Here is a 16,439-nt window from a genome sequence, read left to right as displayed (position 1 = left end):
TACACTGTTACATCGCACACTGTGTATTTGTTTATTCTACACCCTGCTTGTGTGTTCAACACTCTGAACTCACACCTGAACTCCTTTCAGACAATCACAATCCAGTACTCAGTCATCCAGGCATGTGTGTAAAGTAATGGATGTAAATGGTGTGGATTTTTTACACCAGGGGTCCCCAAACTACGACCCTGTGAGCCGAATACGGCCTCCACATTTGGAAGGGTCCTCTGAACAATGCCTTATTATGTCCCTTATTATTAATATTAATATTGTTATTATTAGTAGTAGACGATGGACGAATAATTGTTTGCTGGAACTATTGGTAAAAATCCACACCAATAGTTTTTCCGGCTTCCGTTCCACTGTCATTGAACATCTTGAAAAGTGAGGTCAAAATAAATATATTTAAAATCATGATAAAATCTCAATAATACTGGTAGTCACTCAGGCATCGTTTATCTGTAATAAATGGACATTCGGTGGCACCCAGATGAGGATGAGGTTCCCTCTTGAGTCTGGTTCTTCTCAAGGTTTCTTCCTTCATCACAGTCTCCGCCCACTTGTTCATCAGGGACAAACTTACACTTATAAAGAACTTACTTATTTTCATCACCACATTATCTGTGTAAAGCTGCCTTAAGACAACGCTCATTGTTAAAAGCGCAACACAAATAAACATGAATTGAATTAATCTTCAGTTACAGACCCCGTACAAAGAAAGAAATTATGTGGCCCTCACAATGAAAGGACCGCTGGTTTACTCGATTTATTAATGTTTTGTGTTCAATAAAGAAAAAAGGAAACATTGTTGGAAAGATTATAGTTTTGATCACCCTGTACTGTGTGTACCCTGTACACACCCACATCTGTACACACCCACATCTGTACACACCCACAGGGGCTTCTCTTCTTCTACAATAGAGAACGAACATTCAATACTTCAGATGATGTTGAACGCTTTGTGATTTTTTTACCCCCTAAAACAGATTTTACGAATCGGGGCTGCTGGAGAATGAGTGAGACATCAGAGACCTCTCTCACACACACACACACACACACACACACACACACACACACACACACACACACACACACACACACACAGAGGTGTAAAGCACAGGTTTATTTAAATACACAAAACTTTTTTTTTTAAGGAATCCTAGAACCAAAAAAATAATAATTACACAAGACTCATCAAAACCAATCAAGCAACGAAAACTGTTCTCTCACTCTGGAAGACATTTTGAACTTCTCCATCCATTTAAAAAAAAAAAAAAAAAAAAAAAGGACGTGAAGTTCGTTGTCGAAAATCCTGTGTTACAAATCAGCATTTTTTTTTTTAATTCACAAGAAAAAAGAAGGTCTGGAGAAAGAAAGAAAAGTCACTGATGACAGTTTTGTGAGTCCTTGTTTCCTGCAGGAAGTCGGCATGTGGCTTCCTGTTCTCGCGTTCCAGCTGTGTTACACTCCCTCATCAGCTTCTTATCAGATGTGTGTGTGTGTGTGTGTGTGTGTGTGTGTGTGTGTGTGTGTGTGTACGTACGTTAGTTCTGCAGGGACAAATCGTGATCTGAACCGAGGTTAGTGTTGGAACGTATACGCTGTGAAGGAAACCGCGGTGCATTCTGGGATGCGTGTAGTGATGCTGGACAGGGGGAAGTGGATGAGGAAGTGTCGCGGTCTGAACTGGACGTTTTGCTCCGCGGTTCCACACACGTGACTTGACACGTGGAGTTGTCTCACGTCCCGTCTAGTTCCTGACCAATCGCGGCTTCAGGATCGATGCGTTCAGACACCCCCCCCCATATAACAGCTCTGGATCCTGAATGGACCCGATCACGTGACGCAAAGTTGAAAAATAGACCTGGAGGAAGATCGTTGTGAATCTGTGGAGCGGTCTGTAACATCCTGTGGAGAACGTTCCAGAAGATTCAAAAAAATTGGAACGTCCTGGAAACGTTACATAGCCGTCTAGATCCTTCAGGAGGATGCTAGAGCCGCCGAGAACGTTCTAAAACATTCCGAACATGTGTCTCGGCGCATCTCTGTGCTGTAGACGTGACTCTCGTTCCCGAGTCACTACCTGGAGCGCCGGTCCTTCTTGGGCCTCTCTGTGCTTTTGTCCATGGTCTTTTCGCTGTCTCCACGACACTTCGGACAGTACCACTTGCCCTTGGGTTTGTAGGTGAGTCCGACGCAGGAGAAGTGGAACCACTCAATGGGGCACTGCTCGTTATCGCAGCCGATCATCTCCCCGTAGGAGACCTGCTCACACAGGCAGTAGGTCGGCTCGTTGGGGTCGATGTTGAACTCCACGGGGGGAGAGACTTCGCGCTCCGACTTCCCTTTCGAGCGCTTCTTCTTCTTAGCCGACTTGGACTTTTTCTCGCGGGGCGGCTGAGTCGCCGCTTCATCGCTCGGATCGTCCAGAACCCCGTTAGCACCGTTAGCGCTGTAGCAAGAGTCACGGCTCTCGCTGTTGCGGTGACGGCGAGGTCGCCGTGACGACGAGCGCTCAACCGCGGCGTTAGTCGCAGCGCTAACCGGCTCATGGCGAGATTTCTCGGCCGGTCTTTCTGCTTCGCTCGGCTCTATGAAGCAGGGCGAATGGGCCTCCATCTGGCGCGAGCGATTCTCCACCACATCCATCATCTGCGTCACCACGTGGATCTTCTCGTCACCGAGCTCCTGGCTGCTGATGAGGGCGCGCTGCAGCTGCATCTGGAGACGCTTCCGCTGAGCTCCATCCCCCTCCTTCTTATACTTCTCAAACACCTCGTCTACCTCCTTTAAGATCTCTGAGGGGAAAACACACAAACACGAAGTGCAGAGATGAAGAGTCTGAGGCCAAACGTTAGAGAGCTGCAATCTCAGGAGTGACTTCAAAACAAACTACTTCATACTAATTCATCTTACACACACTGCAGTCAACTAAACTAAACATGGTGAGTTTGGGCCAATTAGAGAGTTCGCATGCTGAGAGTCTGGACCAATGAGAGAGTTTTAAATGATCAGAGTCTGGACCATTGAGAGTTTTAAATGATCAGAGTCTGGACCAATGAGAGAGTTTTACATGATGAGAGTCTGGACCATGATGTGATGTGAGTTTGTATGATGTGAGGAGGTTAGACCAATCAGAGTGTTTACATGATGCGAGTTTTCTTCCAATTGAAATAGTAGTATGATGCAAATTTGAACCACTCTGAACTTTGGTATGATGCAAGTTTTGACCAATCGAACCAATCAGAGCACAATATGAGTTTTGACCAATCAGAGTGTTTATATATTGTGAGTCTGAAACAATCAGAGCATTAATATGGTATGAGTTCTGATTAAGTCAGAGTGTTTATACGGTGTTGGGCTTCAGCAATCGATGATTTTAGTAATTGAGTTTTCTACTGATTAGTCCATTGGTTAATCGGATAAAAACTTTTCCCTCATTAAAGATCAATACTAAATACACAAGAGAAAATAAGACGTCATTTGTTTCCTTTTTTAGAAAAATCGACATTTGTATAGCTGTGATGGCAGTCTGTTAAAACTAAAGCCATTTAGTGCATTTAATTGCCAAATACCATCAAAATGCAAATACAAAATATTAATTACAAAAATCATAAAAATCATTTTTAAAATTACTATAAACTAATTTAAGTTTGAAAAGATACAAATCTTTGGAAACTTTCGGCCTGAATCTTCTCTTCGCTCCACACTGTTTTCTCTCTGTTTTTCTGATGTTACCTGTCCAGAGCGCTCCAGAGTGTGTGTCAGTACTAATGGTCCGTGGGGAAACACACTGCTCCGTGTGTAGTTAAATGTGAAAACAGTTTGTACTCGAATTACTCGAAGAATCGTTTCAGCCCTAAACCGGTGTGAGTTCGGACCATCATATCGTGCGAGTTGAATTTGAGTTTATCTCACACCACTGTACACAGTCTGCACGTGGCGATTTCGCACAAAAAAAACCACACTCGTCACACGTTTCGTCGTTATAACGTGTTCCCATGGCAACCGAGTGAATCTCTGACAGCCTTTTACACACTCTGTACTACTACACACACCACCACGGCGTGTATATACAATCCAACATTAACTACCTGCTCAGGTGTGTGTGCGTGCGTGCGTGCGCGTGCGTGTGCGTGTGTCCGAAACATAATACAAAACACGGACTGGATCTGATTTCGCAGGATCGGGATCTGAACACTTCCTGGACTCCTGAAGAGATGAAGGTGAGGAGTGAGAACATTGAGCGATGTGTGAGAGGAGAAACAGGAGATTTAAATGAAGATTTAGTTAGAAATTAAATAAAAGCGGAAAGACAGAGAGAGAAAGAGAGAGAGAGAGGGGGGGGGGGGGGAAGATGTCTGAATGCGGGTGGAGAGAGGGGTTCAGAGTGATTGTAATGAAAGTGAAGAAGTGATTGATGAAGATAATGATGGTGGTGATGGTGATGAACACCAGTGTTTACCCAAAGCTCCAGTGGATCAGTTTTGAAAGAGGAATCAGATCAGGGAGGAGACCAGATCCCAGATCCCAGAAGCCCACAAGCACAGCGTTAGTGTGGTCACATAGAGAGTGGATTGAGAAGGTTCAAGAAGACAAACCTTGATATTTGGTGTCGATTTCCCGCAGAAGTGAAACATTTCTCTGGATGTCCAGAGGAAGCGACTCGACACACTCCAGGTAATCCTCCACATAGCTCACGAGCTGCGATCTCTCCGCGCCTGGGTACTGTCCTAACATCGTCAGAGCCTCGCGTCAAGCAGGCACGAGGGCTTCGGGCTCGAATACAACGCTCATAAGTTGGATGAAATCGGTGTGTGTGTATTGTGTGTGTGTGTGTGTGTGTGTGTGTGTGTGTGTGTGTGTGTGTGTGTGTGTGTGTCGGATCTTCTTTCCCTTTCCGGCCGAAATTCACTTCTCTGACTACGAGAACTCCCCTCAAACAAAACTGCGGCTACTGCGCATGCGCAAGGTCCGCCCATCTTAAAAAATTGCCGCGTTTGGTGGGGGGGGGCGTCATCCTGCATCCTCAGGACCCCGTTTTAGGTGTCCCTGATAAACGCCTGCAGATATTTTAACTTTTAATTAATTTTGTTAATTGTTTATTTACGGGATTTCTGAATATTAGAATATTAATATTAGGACGCAGGGAAGAGGCCACACATTTCTGTTATTTCTTTCTTACTCTCTTGTGGTCACAACTTCATTTTCTTGTGATCTCGACACAACAAAAGTTGTTTTCTCATGATCAGGACTTTATTTTTTGTCTAATCGTCCGCTGCCGCAAATGGTTATTGGCTCTTATGAAGAATACACAGAAAAAAAATAAGTACTGATCACAAGGAAACAATGTCGATTATGTCGAGATCACGAGAAAATAAAGTCGTGATCACAGCAAAACAACTCGTTATGTCGAGATCACGAGAAGACAAGAATGTATTATAATGACGGTCTCTTAGGACTTCCATAGTTTCTCCTTGTTTTGAGGCATTTAAAAAGGATTTCAGAATTTTATTTCAATTCATAAAACAATAAAAAAAACATTATTTCTCTCTAAACTTCTGAAAACATACTTGGGTAACAATGTGTGTATAAATAATAAGTTTGTGGATTTTCTGACGATCCTCATGCACAAGTTGCCGAAAGATTTTGACATTTTCTGGTGTTGAGCTCTTTGAAGGTCTTCCTCTGGTCTTTCTCTTGTCGTCTTCCAGTGATGTTCTTCAGCTTGTGCCACTCAAAACACCTCAAACTAATCATTGCAGCATCGCCATCAACTTGCCGAATCATGTCAAACATCTCCGTGACGGATTTGACCAGTTTCATGCGGTTTGCTCTTCGTTCTAACTTGATGAAATCGCACAGAATAGCACCAGTTGCACAGACAGGACCATGTCTTTCAGCACACTCTCTAAAGCTCGGTGCTCCCTGTGACTGTGTGTGCAGCCCAGTGCTGCCATCTGTTGGCGGGTTAAAAAATTATCCTAGAAACTTTCACCTTGCATTCAGGTATATACAATAAACATATTATAGGAGTGCAAAGGTACAATATATTACAAAGAATACAGTATGAGGTGCAACTGTGAAAATAAACACAGAAGGATGTCATTTAAATAGTTACCATGTGTAAGACTGGAAATATATAAAGCCTTGAAAGGGTTTTAAGGGTTTGTTTACTTAGTTTTTTACTAATCATTTAAGTGTAATTCTGCAGCTTACGTTTTTACGTATTTATTACAATTTAAAAAATTCAACTAAAAATATCCACAAATATAATCATGTATGCATTATAGTCATATAATAAAAAATATTTTTGGTTTGATTTTATCTTAAATATTTTTAATCAGAATGTTGTTTTTTTAAGTTGTTTATTTTTAATCAGGCATGTTTTGCGGCGTTCCTACAACTCTACTGAACTGACGTTTAAAAATGGCGGTCCGTGTTTCCATGGAAACGGATCGTCCCATTGCGAGGTGAAGGAGGGGGGGGGGGAGTGTTGGTGTTCTGCACTAAAGAGTTACTTCTTAAGTTGGTTCTCAAATCTTTTATACAGAAGATGATTAAAAAGAAATAATAAATAATATTTATTATGCTGTTGAATTGATTGTTTGCTGGTAATGGGGGTAAAGTTTATTTAAAAAAATGAGTGCAAACGTTTTTTTTGTTGCAAACTAAATTTTAACAATAAATAATCACAAAACAGATATATAAAGTAAAAGAAAAATACAAATTAAAGACAGACGAGAGAATGGGGGCATAGAGAAATATAAAGAATTTCTTATTGTAAATTACATACATAAATTGTAAAACATGAAAGGTTTCTTACAGTGGATTCAGGAATAAAATAAGTGCATGCTTCTTCAAAGATTTTCAGGTCAAGGACCCCTTAGCGGATAGAGACGTGGAGCAGAGACCCCTGATCCAAAATGTGTCAAACATAACCATTGATTTTAATAGAAACCAATCATATACCTTAGTTATTTTATTTTAAGGCAGTTAGAACCATGTTGTTTTGTACATGCATCATTGTCTGTATATTTTCATATATTCTCAAATCTTTCAAAAAAGATTTATGCATCATTTTTCCATTTTTATTTTTTAAAACAAATTATTATTTGTTATTCATGAATTAGCCGCCCCCCTGCAGTACCGCCGCGGACCCCTAGGGGTCGCAGACTCCCCTGTTTTTTTTTTTTTAAGAAATTAAATTAAAAAAAATCCTACTTTTTTTTTTTTACTAAGCCATGTGTTTAATCTCTCATAAACATACCAACATTTTACATTTTCTTTTGTTAATACTGGCAAATTTAGAGAATAACCAGTAATGCAAATCCTCCCAAAAGGCACGGGCAAAGTTCCAGTCATAGAAAAGATGTTCTGATGTTTAATAACAATTCTCTCTTAAACCCTTTCTTGTGTTGTTGGAGTAAGTATGTAATGTAATGACCCTGTAATGATAATATGCGTATATGCGAAATGAGAATATGCTGATAATAAAAGAAGACGCATCCTGAGAATGAGCCCCGTTCTGTTGCAGTAGCAGTACCTGCATATCTATTTGAATGACCAACATGGCTTGTGATACTCTGCTCAGCCCGGAAGTGACGTCTTAGCAGGAAGTGGTATCGTTACAAGCTCATAGCTGCGGTTCAGGCAGAACATCTCTGTTCCGGGTCCGGGGACTTTCCCCTAAGCGCCGCGGGAGAAACCGAGTTCTCAGCTCGTAGCTTAGAGAGCAAGTATTCAGGCATGCGCAGTGAGCACAGCCTCACAGACTTATTTATATAGACCGAGAAGGTAATAGTTGTTTCTAAGACGGTAGGTTAAATATAGTCTATTATAACGATTATGTACATTTGTTGTACATACAAATGTCCTAATATTGTTGAAAACATCTAAAATCATTCTTGTATTGCTTTTATTAAGTCTCGATTTATCAACCCGAGCGCGATATGCAAAGCAGTACCTATTACGTCACTACAATAGATTCTTTCTCCATCCTGATTGGCTGCTGCTCTGTCCTCGTGCTCACACTTCTTTTATCATCTTTTAAATAAACTTTCTTACACTTTATAATCAGTTCTTTATTTTTATTTATTTATTAGGCTTTAAATCCTCAGTACACTGCTCCATGCACTTTACAACATACACTCTAGAAAAACAAATATTTTAAAAAGGACTGAAAAATTAAATAATAGCACATATTGTTTCTGTTTAATTAACAAATTGTTAAAATATATAACTAATAACATTTCATTTATGTTCACTCTGATCCAAGATGGTTTATATGTTTGATTTGCAGGTAATCAAGGGAGAAAAATAACCTAAAAAAAACATTATTTATATATATATATATATATATATATATATATATATATATATATATATATATATATATATATATATATATGCAGGGTTATAGGTTATACAAATAAAGGAAACAATTACATTACGCAATATTTAATTTTTTATCAGCCAAGTCACAAGTATTATGAGTATTTTATATATCATCGTTATGGAATGAGTCAGTTTATTTATAATCAGTCACTTACATAAAAGTTGGTCATAATACTTGTGACTTGGTTGATAAAAAATTAAATATTGCACAATGAAATCGGTCCATTCTTTTTTAATAACCCTGTATATATATATATATGTATATGTGTATATGTATTTATGTATATATATGTATGTACACCCTCAACTGCTCATTTGTATTAAATGAGATAATTGAGATAATTGATGAGATAAATTAGATAATTGTTAAATGCCGCCAAATACTGTAAACATAAATTCCAAAAAGAACTTTTACTATTTATCAAGTCAAGTCAAGTCAGGTTTATTTGTATAGCGCTTTTCACAACACACATTGTCTCAAAGCAGCTTTACAGAAATCAATAGTGAAGGTGAATGGTGTGTATTTATCCCTGATGAGCAGCCTGGAGACCGTGGTGAAGGAAAAACTCCCTTAGATGTTACGAGGAAGAAACCTTGAGAGGAACCAGACTCAAAAGGGGAACCCATCCTCATTTGGGTGACATCAAGAGTGTGATTATAGTCTTTACACACTACAGAACACTGGAGAGTGAGAACTAACATGATTACTGGAGTATAAGATTATAAGTAAATGTTCTTTCTACAGTCTTTGGTATAAAAGTAGGAGCTACTGAGCTCAACATTTGTGATCATCACACATCCAGCATCAGCTTCTCCATGCCAGAGCCTTTATCACATCATTAAATGAAAAATACAACAAAGGAAACCAAGAACTGTTGGGTATATAGAATCCTGTATTAGACACATATAGGACATCATTCCTCTCCCAAAACTTCAGCAACTGGTCTCCTCAGTTCCCAGATGTATATGGACAGAAGAGGAGAAGCAGTAAACATGGCCCTGTCACAGCTTTTTTGAGAAGCGTTGCAGCCATCAAATTCAAAATGACCCTGGTCTATACTCTCATTTTAAACATTTGATATGTATTTTTGTTTTATTGTGAATAAAATATGGGTTTTATAAGATTTGCAAATCACTGCATTCTGTTTTATTTTTATTTTACACAGTGTCCCAACTTTTTTGGAATTGGAGTGGTAGCTAATTTTCTATGTAAACATGTGCATTTTGACAATAAAGTTTAATCTAATCTAATATTTGTATATATTATTTATTATTATTAATATTATTTACACCCTATTATTTTCTCCTCCTCCTGCATCAGGATTCGCTCAGCATATCACAATATCACAATCCAGCACCCAAAAAGAAAGCATGAAATCTGATCCTTACAGAGCTTACACAACCTCGTTCTGTTACGTTAGAGAAGAATGAAGGAAAGGAAGGAGGAGCTGCAGAACCACCCACAGCCCCAAGCAGGACCCAGCAACCTCAAGGGAAAGGTAAAGATCTGTATAATAATGTATTGTAAGTATAAATGTATGCTGTGAAGTGGATAATGTTGAGCTGTGAATGTGTTCTAGTATGGAGATGGAAATGTACAGACAATAGGAAGCGAATAAGGATCTACAGTCTGTAAACATTTTCTCTCGGTCTGTAGGAAATCCAGAACGTTACACAGCATCTGTTTTGAGCTTTATGGCCTTGTCCAAGAATGCAGTCTAACCTACTGTCTATATATTATATCAGAGTTCAAACTAAAGTTTAGAAGTTACTGAGTTGTTTTTATGACCACCTTTTTCCCTGTTTCTTTTATTTTCTTAAATTCGTACACATGTTAAATGTAAACAGGTTGTACACTTGTGGAAGTCTGTGATTAGTGTTGTGTAAAACCAATTCTGTACAGAATGTGAGCTAAAATTATGATATTACACTTTTATAAGCAAGAGATATTGAGATTACATTTATACTTATATAGACTTACAGTAATGTGCAAAATTATACAAAGCAAAAACAATCATTTAAAAATGACCTGTTAGTTCAGTAATTGTATTGTACTAATAAATATAAATATAAATATATATATATATATATATATATATATATATATATATATATATATATATATATATATATATATACAGCATATATATATACAGCATATACAGCGTTGACTCATAGAGTCTGGTTCCTCTCAAGGTTTCTTCCTAATGCTGTCTCAGGGTGGTTTTAGTTGCTCCTGTCTCCACTGACTCGAATACATTTATTGGCACTAAATAATGATACTTAAATTTATATTTGTAATCTATTTTATGTGCGTTAAAAGTGCTATCCATATATCACTAAATTGCAATAGTGATACAAAATGAAACAAAAATATAAAACGTACTTAATTTAGTGTCATTTGGGTTGTTTTTTATTCTCTCTCTCTCTCTCTCTCTCTCTCTCTCTCTCTCTCTCTCTCTCTCTCTCTCTCTATAGAGTGACGCCCCACTCCTATTCTCCACATGTAAAGATGATGAGAAATGTACAGAGGAATGTCTTAGTACACGTTCAGGGTCGAAACATGACAAAAAAAACATTTTATTGTCATAATACTACATTGTAAGAATAAGATTTGATATACAACATTAAGGAAACATCCTTAAACCCTAATCTTTTCTAGAAGCTAAACATCGTCTCGTGCGAGTACAGAGTCCAGGGTCACGTTACACATCCAGGTCACGTTACTGTTAAACTACACACTGGTAAAAGTAGAGATTCACTAAGTAAAATGTGACTCCTGTAAAAGTGTCCCTTTAAACGTTCACTTGGGTAAAAGTACAATGTTTTTGCCTTCAAATGTATTAATTATTTAAAGTACTGATTTATTATGGCTATAATGTTCCTGTTATATTGTAAGAGTGTAGTGGAGGTGAAGAGAGTTTCTGATAGGGTGATGAACGTGAAGCTGGAAGTTGAAAGCGCCATGATAAATGTCATCAGTGTTTCTGCTCCACAAGTGGGTTGTAAGATGGGGAGAAGGAAAAATTCTGGAGTGAATTAGATGGAATGGTGGACAGCTAGAAAGGTACTTGGTGTGACACCTGGAAATAAAAAGGAAGACAAGGAGACGTGGTGGTGGAATGAGGAAGTGCAGAAAAGCAGGCAGGAGAACAAGGAGATGCAGCAGCAGGTAAAGAGGGATGTGGTGAAAGACAAGGAGAAGGCATATGAGGAGCTGTATGATAAGTTGGACACTGAGGAAGGAGAAAAGGATTTGTAGCAATTGTCCAGGCAGAGGAACCGAGCTGGGAAGGATGTGCTGCAAGTTAGAGCAATAAAGGATGGAGATGGAAATGTGTTGACTAGTGAGGAGAATGTGTTGAGAAGGTGGAGGAGTATTTTGAGCAGCTGATGAATGAGGAAAATGAGAGAGAGAGAGGTTGGATGGTGTGGAGATGTGAAGCAGGAAGTGGATAGGATTAGTAAGGAGGAAGTGAGAGCAGCGATTAAGAGGATGAAGAATGGAAAGTCGGTTGGACCAGATGACATTCCGGTAGATGCATGGAGATGTTTAGGAGAGATGCAGTGGAGTTTTTAACAAGATTGTTTAACAGGATTTTGGAAGGTGAGAAGATGCCTGAGGAATGGAGAAGGAGTGTGCTGGTATTGATCTTTAAGAAAAAAGGAGATGTGCAGACCTGCAGTAACAACAGGGGAATAAAGTTGATCAGTCACACCATGAAGTTATGGGAAAGAGTAGTGGAAGCCAGGCTGAGAGAAGAGGTGACCATCTGTGAGCAGCAGTATGGTTTCATGCCGAGGAAGAGCACCACAGATGCATTATTTGCTTTGAGAATGTTGATGGAGAAGTATAGAGAAGGTCAGAAGGAGCTGCATTGTGTATTTGTGGATTTAGAGAAAGCGTACGACAGGGTGGAGAGAGGAGTTGTGGTATTGTATGAGGAAGTCTGGTGTGTCAGAGAAGTATGTGAGGGTGGTGCAGGACATGTATGAGGACAGTGTGACAGCAGTGAAGTGTGCAGTAGGAAGGTGGAGGTGAAACTGCATCAAGGATCTGAGCCCTTTCCTGTTGGCAGTGGTGATGGACAGGTTGAAGGACGAGGTCAGACAGGAGTCTCTGTGGACTATGATGTTTGTGGATGATATTGTGATTTGTGGTGAGAGTAGGGAGCAGGTGGAGAAGATCCTGGAGAGGTGGAGATATGCGCTGGAGAGAAGGGGAATGAACGTCAGTAGGAGTAAGACAGAGTACATGTGTGTGAATGAGAGGGAGGGCAGTGGAGTGGTGCGGTTGCAGGGAGAAGAGGTGGAGAAGGTGGAGGAGTTCAGGTACCTGGGGTCAACAGTGCAAAATAATGGAGAGTGTGTTAGAGAAGTGAAGAAAAGAGTGCAGGCAGGGTGGAGTGGGTGGAGAAGAGTGATAGCAGGAGTGATTTGTGATGGAAGAGTATCTGTGAGAGTGAAAGGGAAAGTTTATAGGACTGTGGTGAGACCTGAGATGTTGTATGGATTAGAGACAGTGGCATTGAGTAAAAGACAGGAGGTGGAGCTGGAGGTAGCAGAGCTGAAGATGTTGAGATGTTCGTTGGGAGTGACGACGATGGACAGGATTAGAAATGAGTTTATTAAAGAGACAGCGCATGTAGGACGTTTTGGAGACAAGGTGAGGGAGGTGAGATTGAGATGGTTTGGACATGTGCAGAGGAGAGACATGGGGTATATCAGTAGGAGAATGCTGAGGATGGAGACACCAGGAAAGAGGAAAAGAGAAAGACCAATGAGGAGGTTTATGGATGTGGTGAGAGAAGACATGCAGGTAGTTGATGTGAAAAAAGGGCAGATGTAGAGGACAGGGGGGTATGGAGACGGATGATCCGCTGTGACGCCCCCTAATTGGAGAAGCCGAAAGAAGAAGAATATAATGTTCCTATTATTATTTTTATCACAAGACTCTTTACTTAATCAACTCAGTTTATGTGAAAAGACTCGAATGTGACTCTCAGCACACTGATCTATTGATAAAATGATATTTAATGACTTTTTTAATTAAAGACTAAAACTTGTGTAAATGAGGTCACGTGTGTTGTGGTGAGTTCGAGTCTGAAGTTTCTTCATCATTTATTCCTCTCTGAATGTTCTGCTTGATGTTGAGCTGATGCTGAACTGTATGGTGGTGATCAGTAGATACACCAAGCGCCGATCAGAACATTACAGATTTAAATTTTAGCATCATAAATTAGTCTTTATAAGTATCTCTAATGAGCAAGGCATTGGTGATAGAAAAACTCCTTGAGAGTACGTATCTGAGTGATACAGAATGTCCAATCATTATAGTTCCATCATTGATAAGGTTATCAGCTGCTCGTGATGGATTAGATGTTGGATGTGCAGATATTAACACAAATAACTAAAAACTATTTTAAGCATTTTAAGCATATTTTAAGTGTACATGAGCTTCATGGCTCCACCCTGAACTCAGACACTGAACTGTAAATGTTGAATAGAAATTTTAGCGTCAAAAATGAGTCCTTATAAGTTTTAATTTATACCCAATGAGCAAGCCAGTGGTGATGAAAAAAGCCCCTGAGAAGGTAAGAGGGGATCCAGGCTCAAAAGAGAACCTCATCCTCATCTGGGTGACTCTGAATGTCCAATCATTATTCACCGATCAGGCATCACATTATAACATTATAACATTCTGAGTGGTGAAGTGAAGAACACTGATCATCTCTTCATCATGGCACCTGTTAGTGGGTGGATTTATTTAAAAGATGTTTTAGAAGCAGAAAAATGGGCGAGCGTAAGGATTTGAGTGAGTTTGATGAGGGCCAAATTGTGGCGTCTAGACGTCTAGGTCAGAGCGTCTCCAAAACTGCAGCTCTTGTGAGATGTTCCTGGTCTGCAGTGGTCAGTTTCTATCAAAAGTGCTCTAAGGAAGGAACAGTGGTGAACCGGCGACAGGGTCACGTGCGGCCGAGGCTCATTGATGCACGTGAGGAGCGAAGGCTGGTCCGTGTGGTCCGATCCAACAGACGAGCTCCTATAGCTCAAACTGCTGATGAAGTTCATGCTGTTGATGTTCGATGGGTCAGAACTGTTTTAGCAGCAAAAGGGGACCAACACAATATTAGGCAGATGGTCATAATGTTGATGATCAATGTAGTTCCATCATTGTTGGGGTTATCAGCTGTTTACTGATGGTGATTGTAGTCCTAAACCACTGTTGCAGACTGTTTATATTAATTACAGTCCAAATTCATCTTCATGGATCTTAGGTTAACATCTACAGTAACCTCATAGATCTTTAGGCGGTTTGTGTGAAGTTGTGGAGAACATCCTCAGTTGCATTGAGTGGTTTCCAGTTGCAGAGAACTCCAGCCAGAGGGCATCAGGTGGATCAGGAAGGTCTGGGAAGAAGAAAGGGACAGGATCACTGGTTCCTCTGGAGCATGTTGATGAAGTTACAGTTACAGGATGAAGAAGTTACAGTTAACTGGAAGAAGAAAATCTCAGACAGATTAAGTGGGAAACCATTACACAGTGTATACGCATGGGTTCCTGTGGGTTTCCCTGTTTTCTCCCAAAGTCGCACTCTTAATGGTCCTCCTTTTGTTCTGCCTTGTTCTTTTAGGAATAACTCAAAGTGAAGATGTCGCCCTGCACACTCCTGCTGATGTTCTTGCTCAGTTTATTCTTTCACACAGTGATGATGAGTGAGAAGCTGACTCTGATGCCTCCTGAGCATAATGTGTTCAACGGCTCTCTGTACGCCACGTGCAGGATGCGACCCAACACCCAGCTGGTGGCCGGAATGCCCCGAGTGTACGGAATGGTCCAGTTTAAACAAACAGGCCCGGAGGAGAAGTTACAGGTGATGTTCAAGTTTTACGGCCTGCCCGAGTCTAACTCTCAGTCCAGAGCCATACATATTCATCAGTACGGAGATCTCAGCAAGGGATGCACCTCCACCGGCGGCCATTACAACCCAACCAGAGTCCACCATCCACTTCATCCAGGGGACTTCGGTAACTTCGTTGCCCACAACGGGAGGATCAGGAGGACTGTGGAGTCCCAGGCCACGCTCTACGGTGGGTTCTCGGTGCTCGGGCGTGCCGTGGTGATCCACGAGAAGGAGGACGACATGGGAAAAGGAGGAGACGAAGGAAGTCTTCTGCACGGGAATGCAGGAGGACGTCTGGCCTGTTGTGTGATCGGAATGAGCAGCTCTAAAATCTGGAATAAATCTTAGCGCTGATTTGGGAGGGATTGAGTCTGTAGAAACATATCATGATGAAATCTAAATGTATCTGCATGTTCTTCTACCACTGCTCCACTGAATCCACTAGGTGGTGGAATGAATTTCCACCTGATGTCTTAACAGCTGAGTCTCGAGCAGTCTTCAAGATGTACCTCCTCCAGCTCGCTTTCGAACTATTTTCTCTCCAACAGAGTATTTAGAATGTCCTGATGAACCAGCATCAGAATGTATTTATTGATGGAGACTTCAAAGGACTTCATTGGTCACTCTGAATACAGAGGCGTCTGCATTTCATTTCTACATTATTGTTATGTCTCAATTAGTCTTTTTGTTTTCATTTTAAATAATATGAAAGAATCACTACACCATTAATCATCATTCTGTAGAAACACATTTTAAATGAACAGTTTTAGTTGATTAAATTCACCAGTAATATTACATTTTACTGTTCAGTGATAAATAATGTGTGATTGGGTTTTTATCTGTGTTTATAGTTCTTATATCTCTGCTTGCTTGTGACCTTGTATAATGTTTGAGTCTGGGTCATGTGGAACTTCTGTTAACATAATAAAGATTTGGTGTTGATGTGCAGCTTAAACACAGTGAAATCGTACATTTACTTTTCTTCAACTCTCACATTTATTATTTTATTATTTATTTCACCTCTGAATCAATAATCAATGATCTTGTTCCTGAAATCAAAAAACAGCTTTTAGAGCTTTTTATATCCACAAATGAATTTTACTCCAAACTCTATATTCTAAAATAATTACAAACAATT

At 40.1% G+C, this 16,439-nt stretch overlaps 2 protein-coding genes across 6 annotated transcripts; one reads left to right on the top strand and one right to left on the bottom strand.

The window, feature by feature from the left end:
- Positions 1 to 747: 747 nt before the first annotated feature.
- Positions 748 to 4,965, bottom strand: ing2 (inhibitor of growth family, member 2). 2 transcript variants are annotated; one of them, XM_046836521.1, is made up of 2 exons: positions 4,602 to 4,965; positions 748 to 2,798 (listed from the first exon to the last, which is right to left on the bottom strand). In XM_046836521.1, the coding sequence occupies exons 1-2, from the start codon at positions 4,738 to 4,740 to the stop codon at positions 2,080 to 2,082; spliced, it is 858 nt and encodes a 285-aa protein (XP_046692477.1). In that variant the 5' UTR covers positions 4,741 to 4,965; the 3' UTR covers positions 748 to 2,079. The 2 variants fall into 2 exon arrangements, with proteins under 2 accessions (XP_046692477.1, XP_046692484.1); XM_046836528.1 differs by lacking the exon at positions 4,602 to 4,965 and adding an exon at positions 3,739 to 3,882.
- On the top strand, positions 4,084 to 16,256 carry sod3b (superoxide dismutase 3, extracellular b). 4 transcript variants are annotated; one of them, XM_046836540.1, is made up of 3 exons: positions 4,119 to 4,226; positions 9,719 to 9,896; positions 15,032 to 16,256. In XM_046836540.1, exon 3 carries the CDS (start codon positions 15,050 to 15,052, stop codon positions 15,647 to 15,649), a length of 600 nt encoding a protein of 199 aa, XP_046692496.1. In that variant the 5' UTR covers positions 4,119 to 4,226; positions 9,719 to 9,896; positions 15,032 to 15,049; the 3' UTR covers positions 15,650 to 16,256. The 4 variants fall into 4 exon arrangements, 2 of the variants coding, with proteins under 2 accessions (XP_046692496.1, XP_046692505.1); XR_006924064.1 differs by lacking the exons at positions 9,719 to 9,896; positions 15,032 to 16,256 and adding an exon at positions 4,472 to 4,593 and having other exon boundaries at positions 4,084 to 4,226; XR_006924063.1 differs by lacking the exons at positions 9,719 to 9,896; positions 15,032 to 16,256 and adding an exon at positions 4,459 to 4,593 and having other exon boundaries at positions 4,084 to 4,226.
- Positions 16,257 to 16,439: the final 183 nt, after the last annotated feature.

Source organism: Silurus meridionalis, chromosome 2 (genome assembly GCF_014805685.1).
Source record: "Silurus meridionalis isolate SWU-2019-XX chromosome 2, ASM1480568v1, whole genome shotgun sequence".
In the NCBI taxonomy this organism is placed as follows: Eukaryota; Metazoa; Chordata; class Actinopteri; order Siluriformes; family Siluridae; genus Silurus; species Silurus meridionalis.
This window is presented reverse-complemented; position numbering and strand designations above follow the sequence as displayed.

Excerpts from the sequence above, each read along its gene's own strand:
- ing2 (XM_046836521.1), bottom strand. The coding sequence starts at position 4,740 with ATGTTAGGACAGTACCCAGGCGCGGAGAGATCGCAGCTCGTGAGCTAT. Across the intron at positions 2,799-4,601 it reads AATCGACACCAAATATCAAG|AGATCTTAAAGGAGGTAGAC; the intron begins GTTTGTCTTCTT and ends TTTTCCCCTCAG.
- sod3b (XM_046836540.1), top strand. The coding sequence starts at position 15,050 with ATGTCGCCCTGCACACTCCTGCTGATGTTCTTGCTCAGTTTATTCTTT.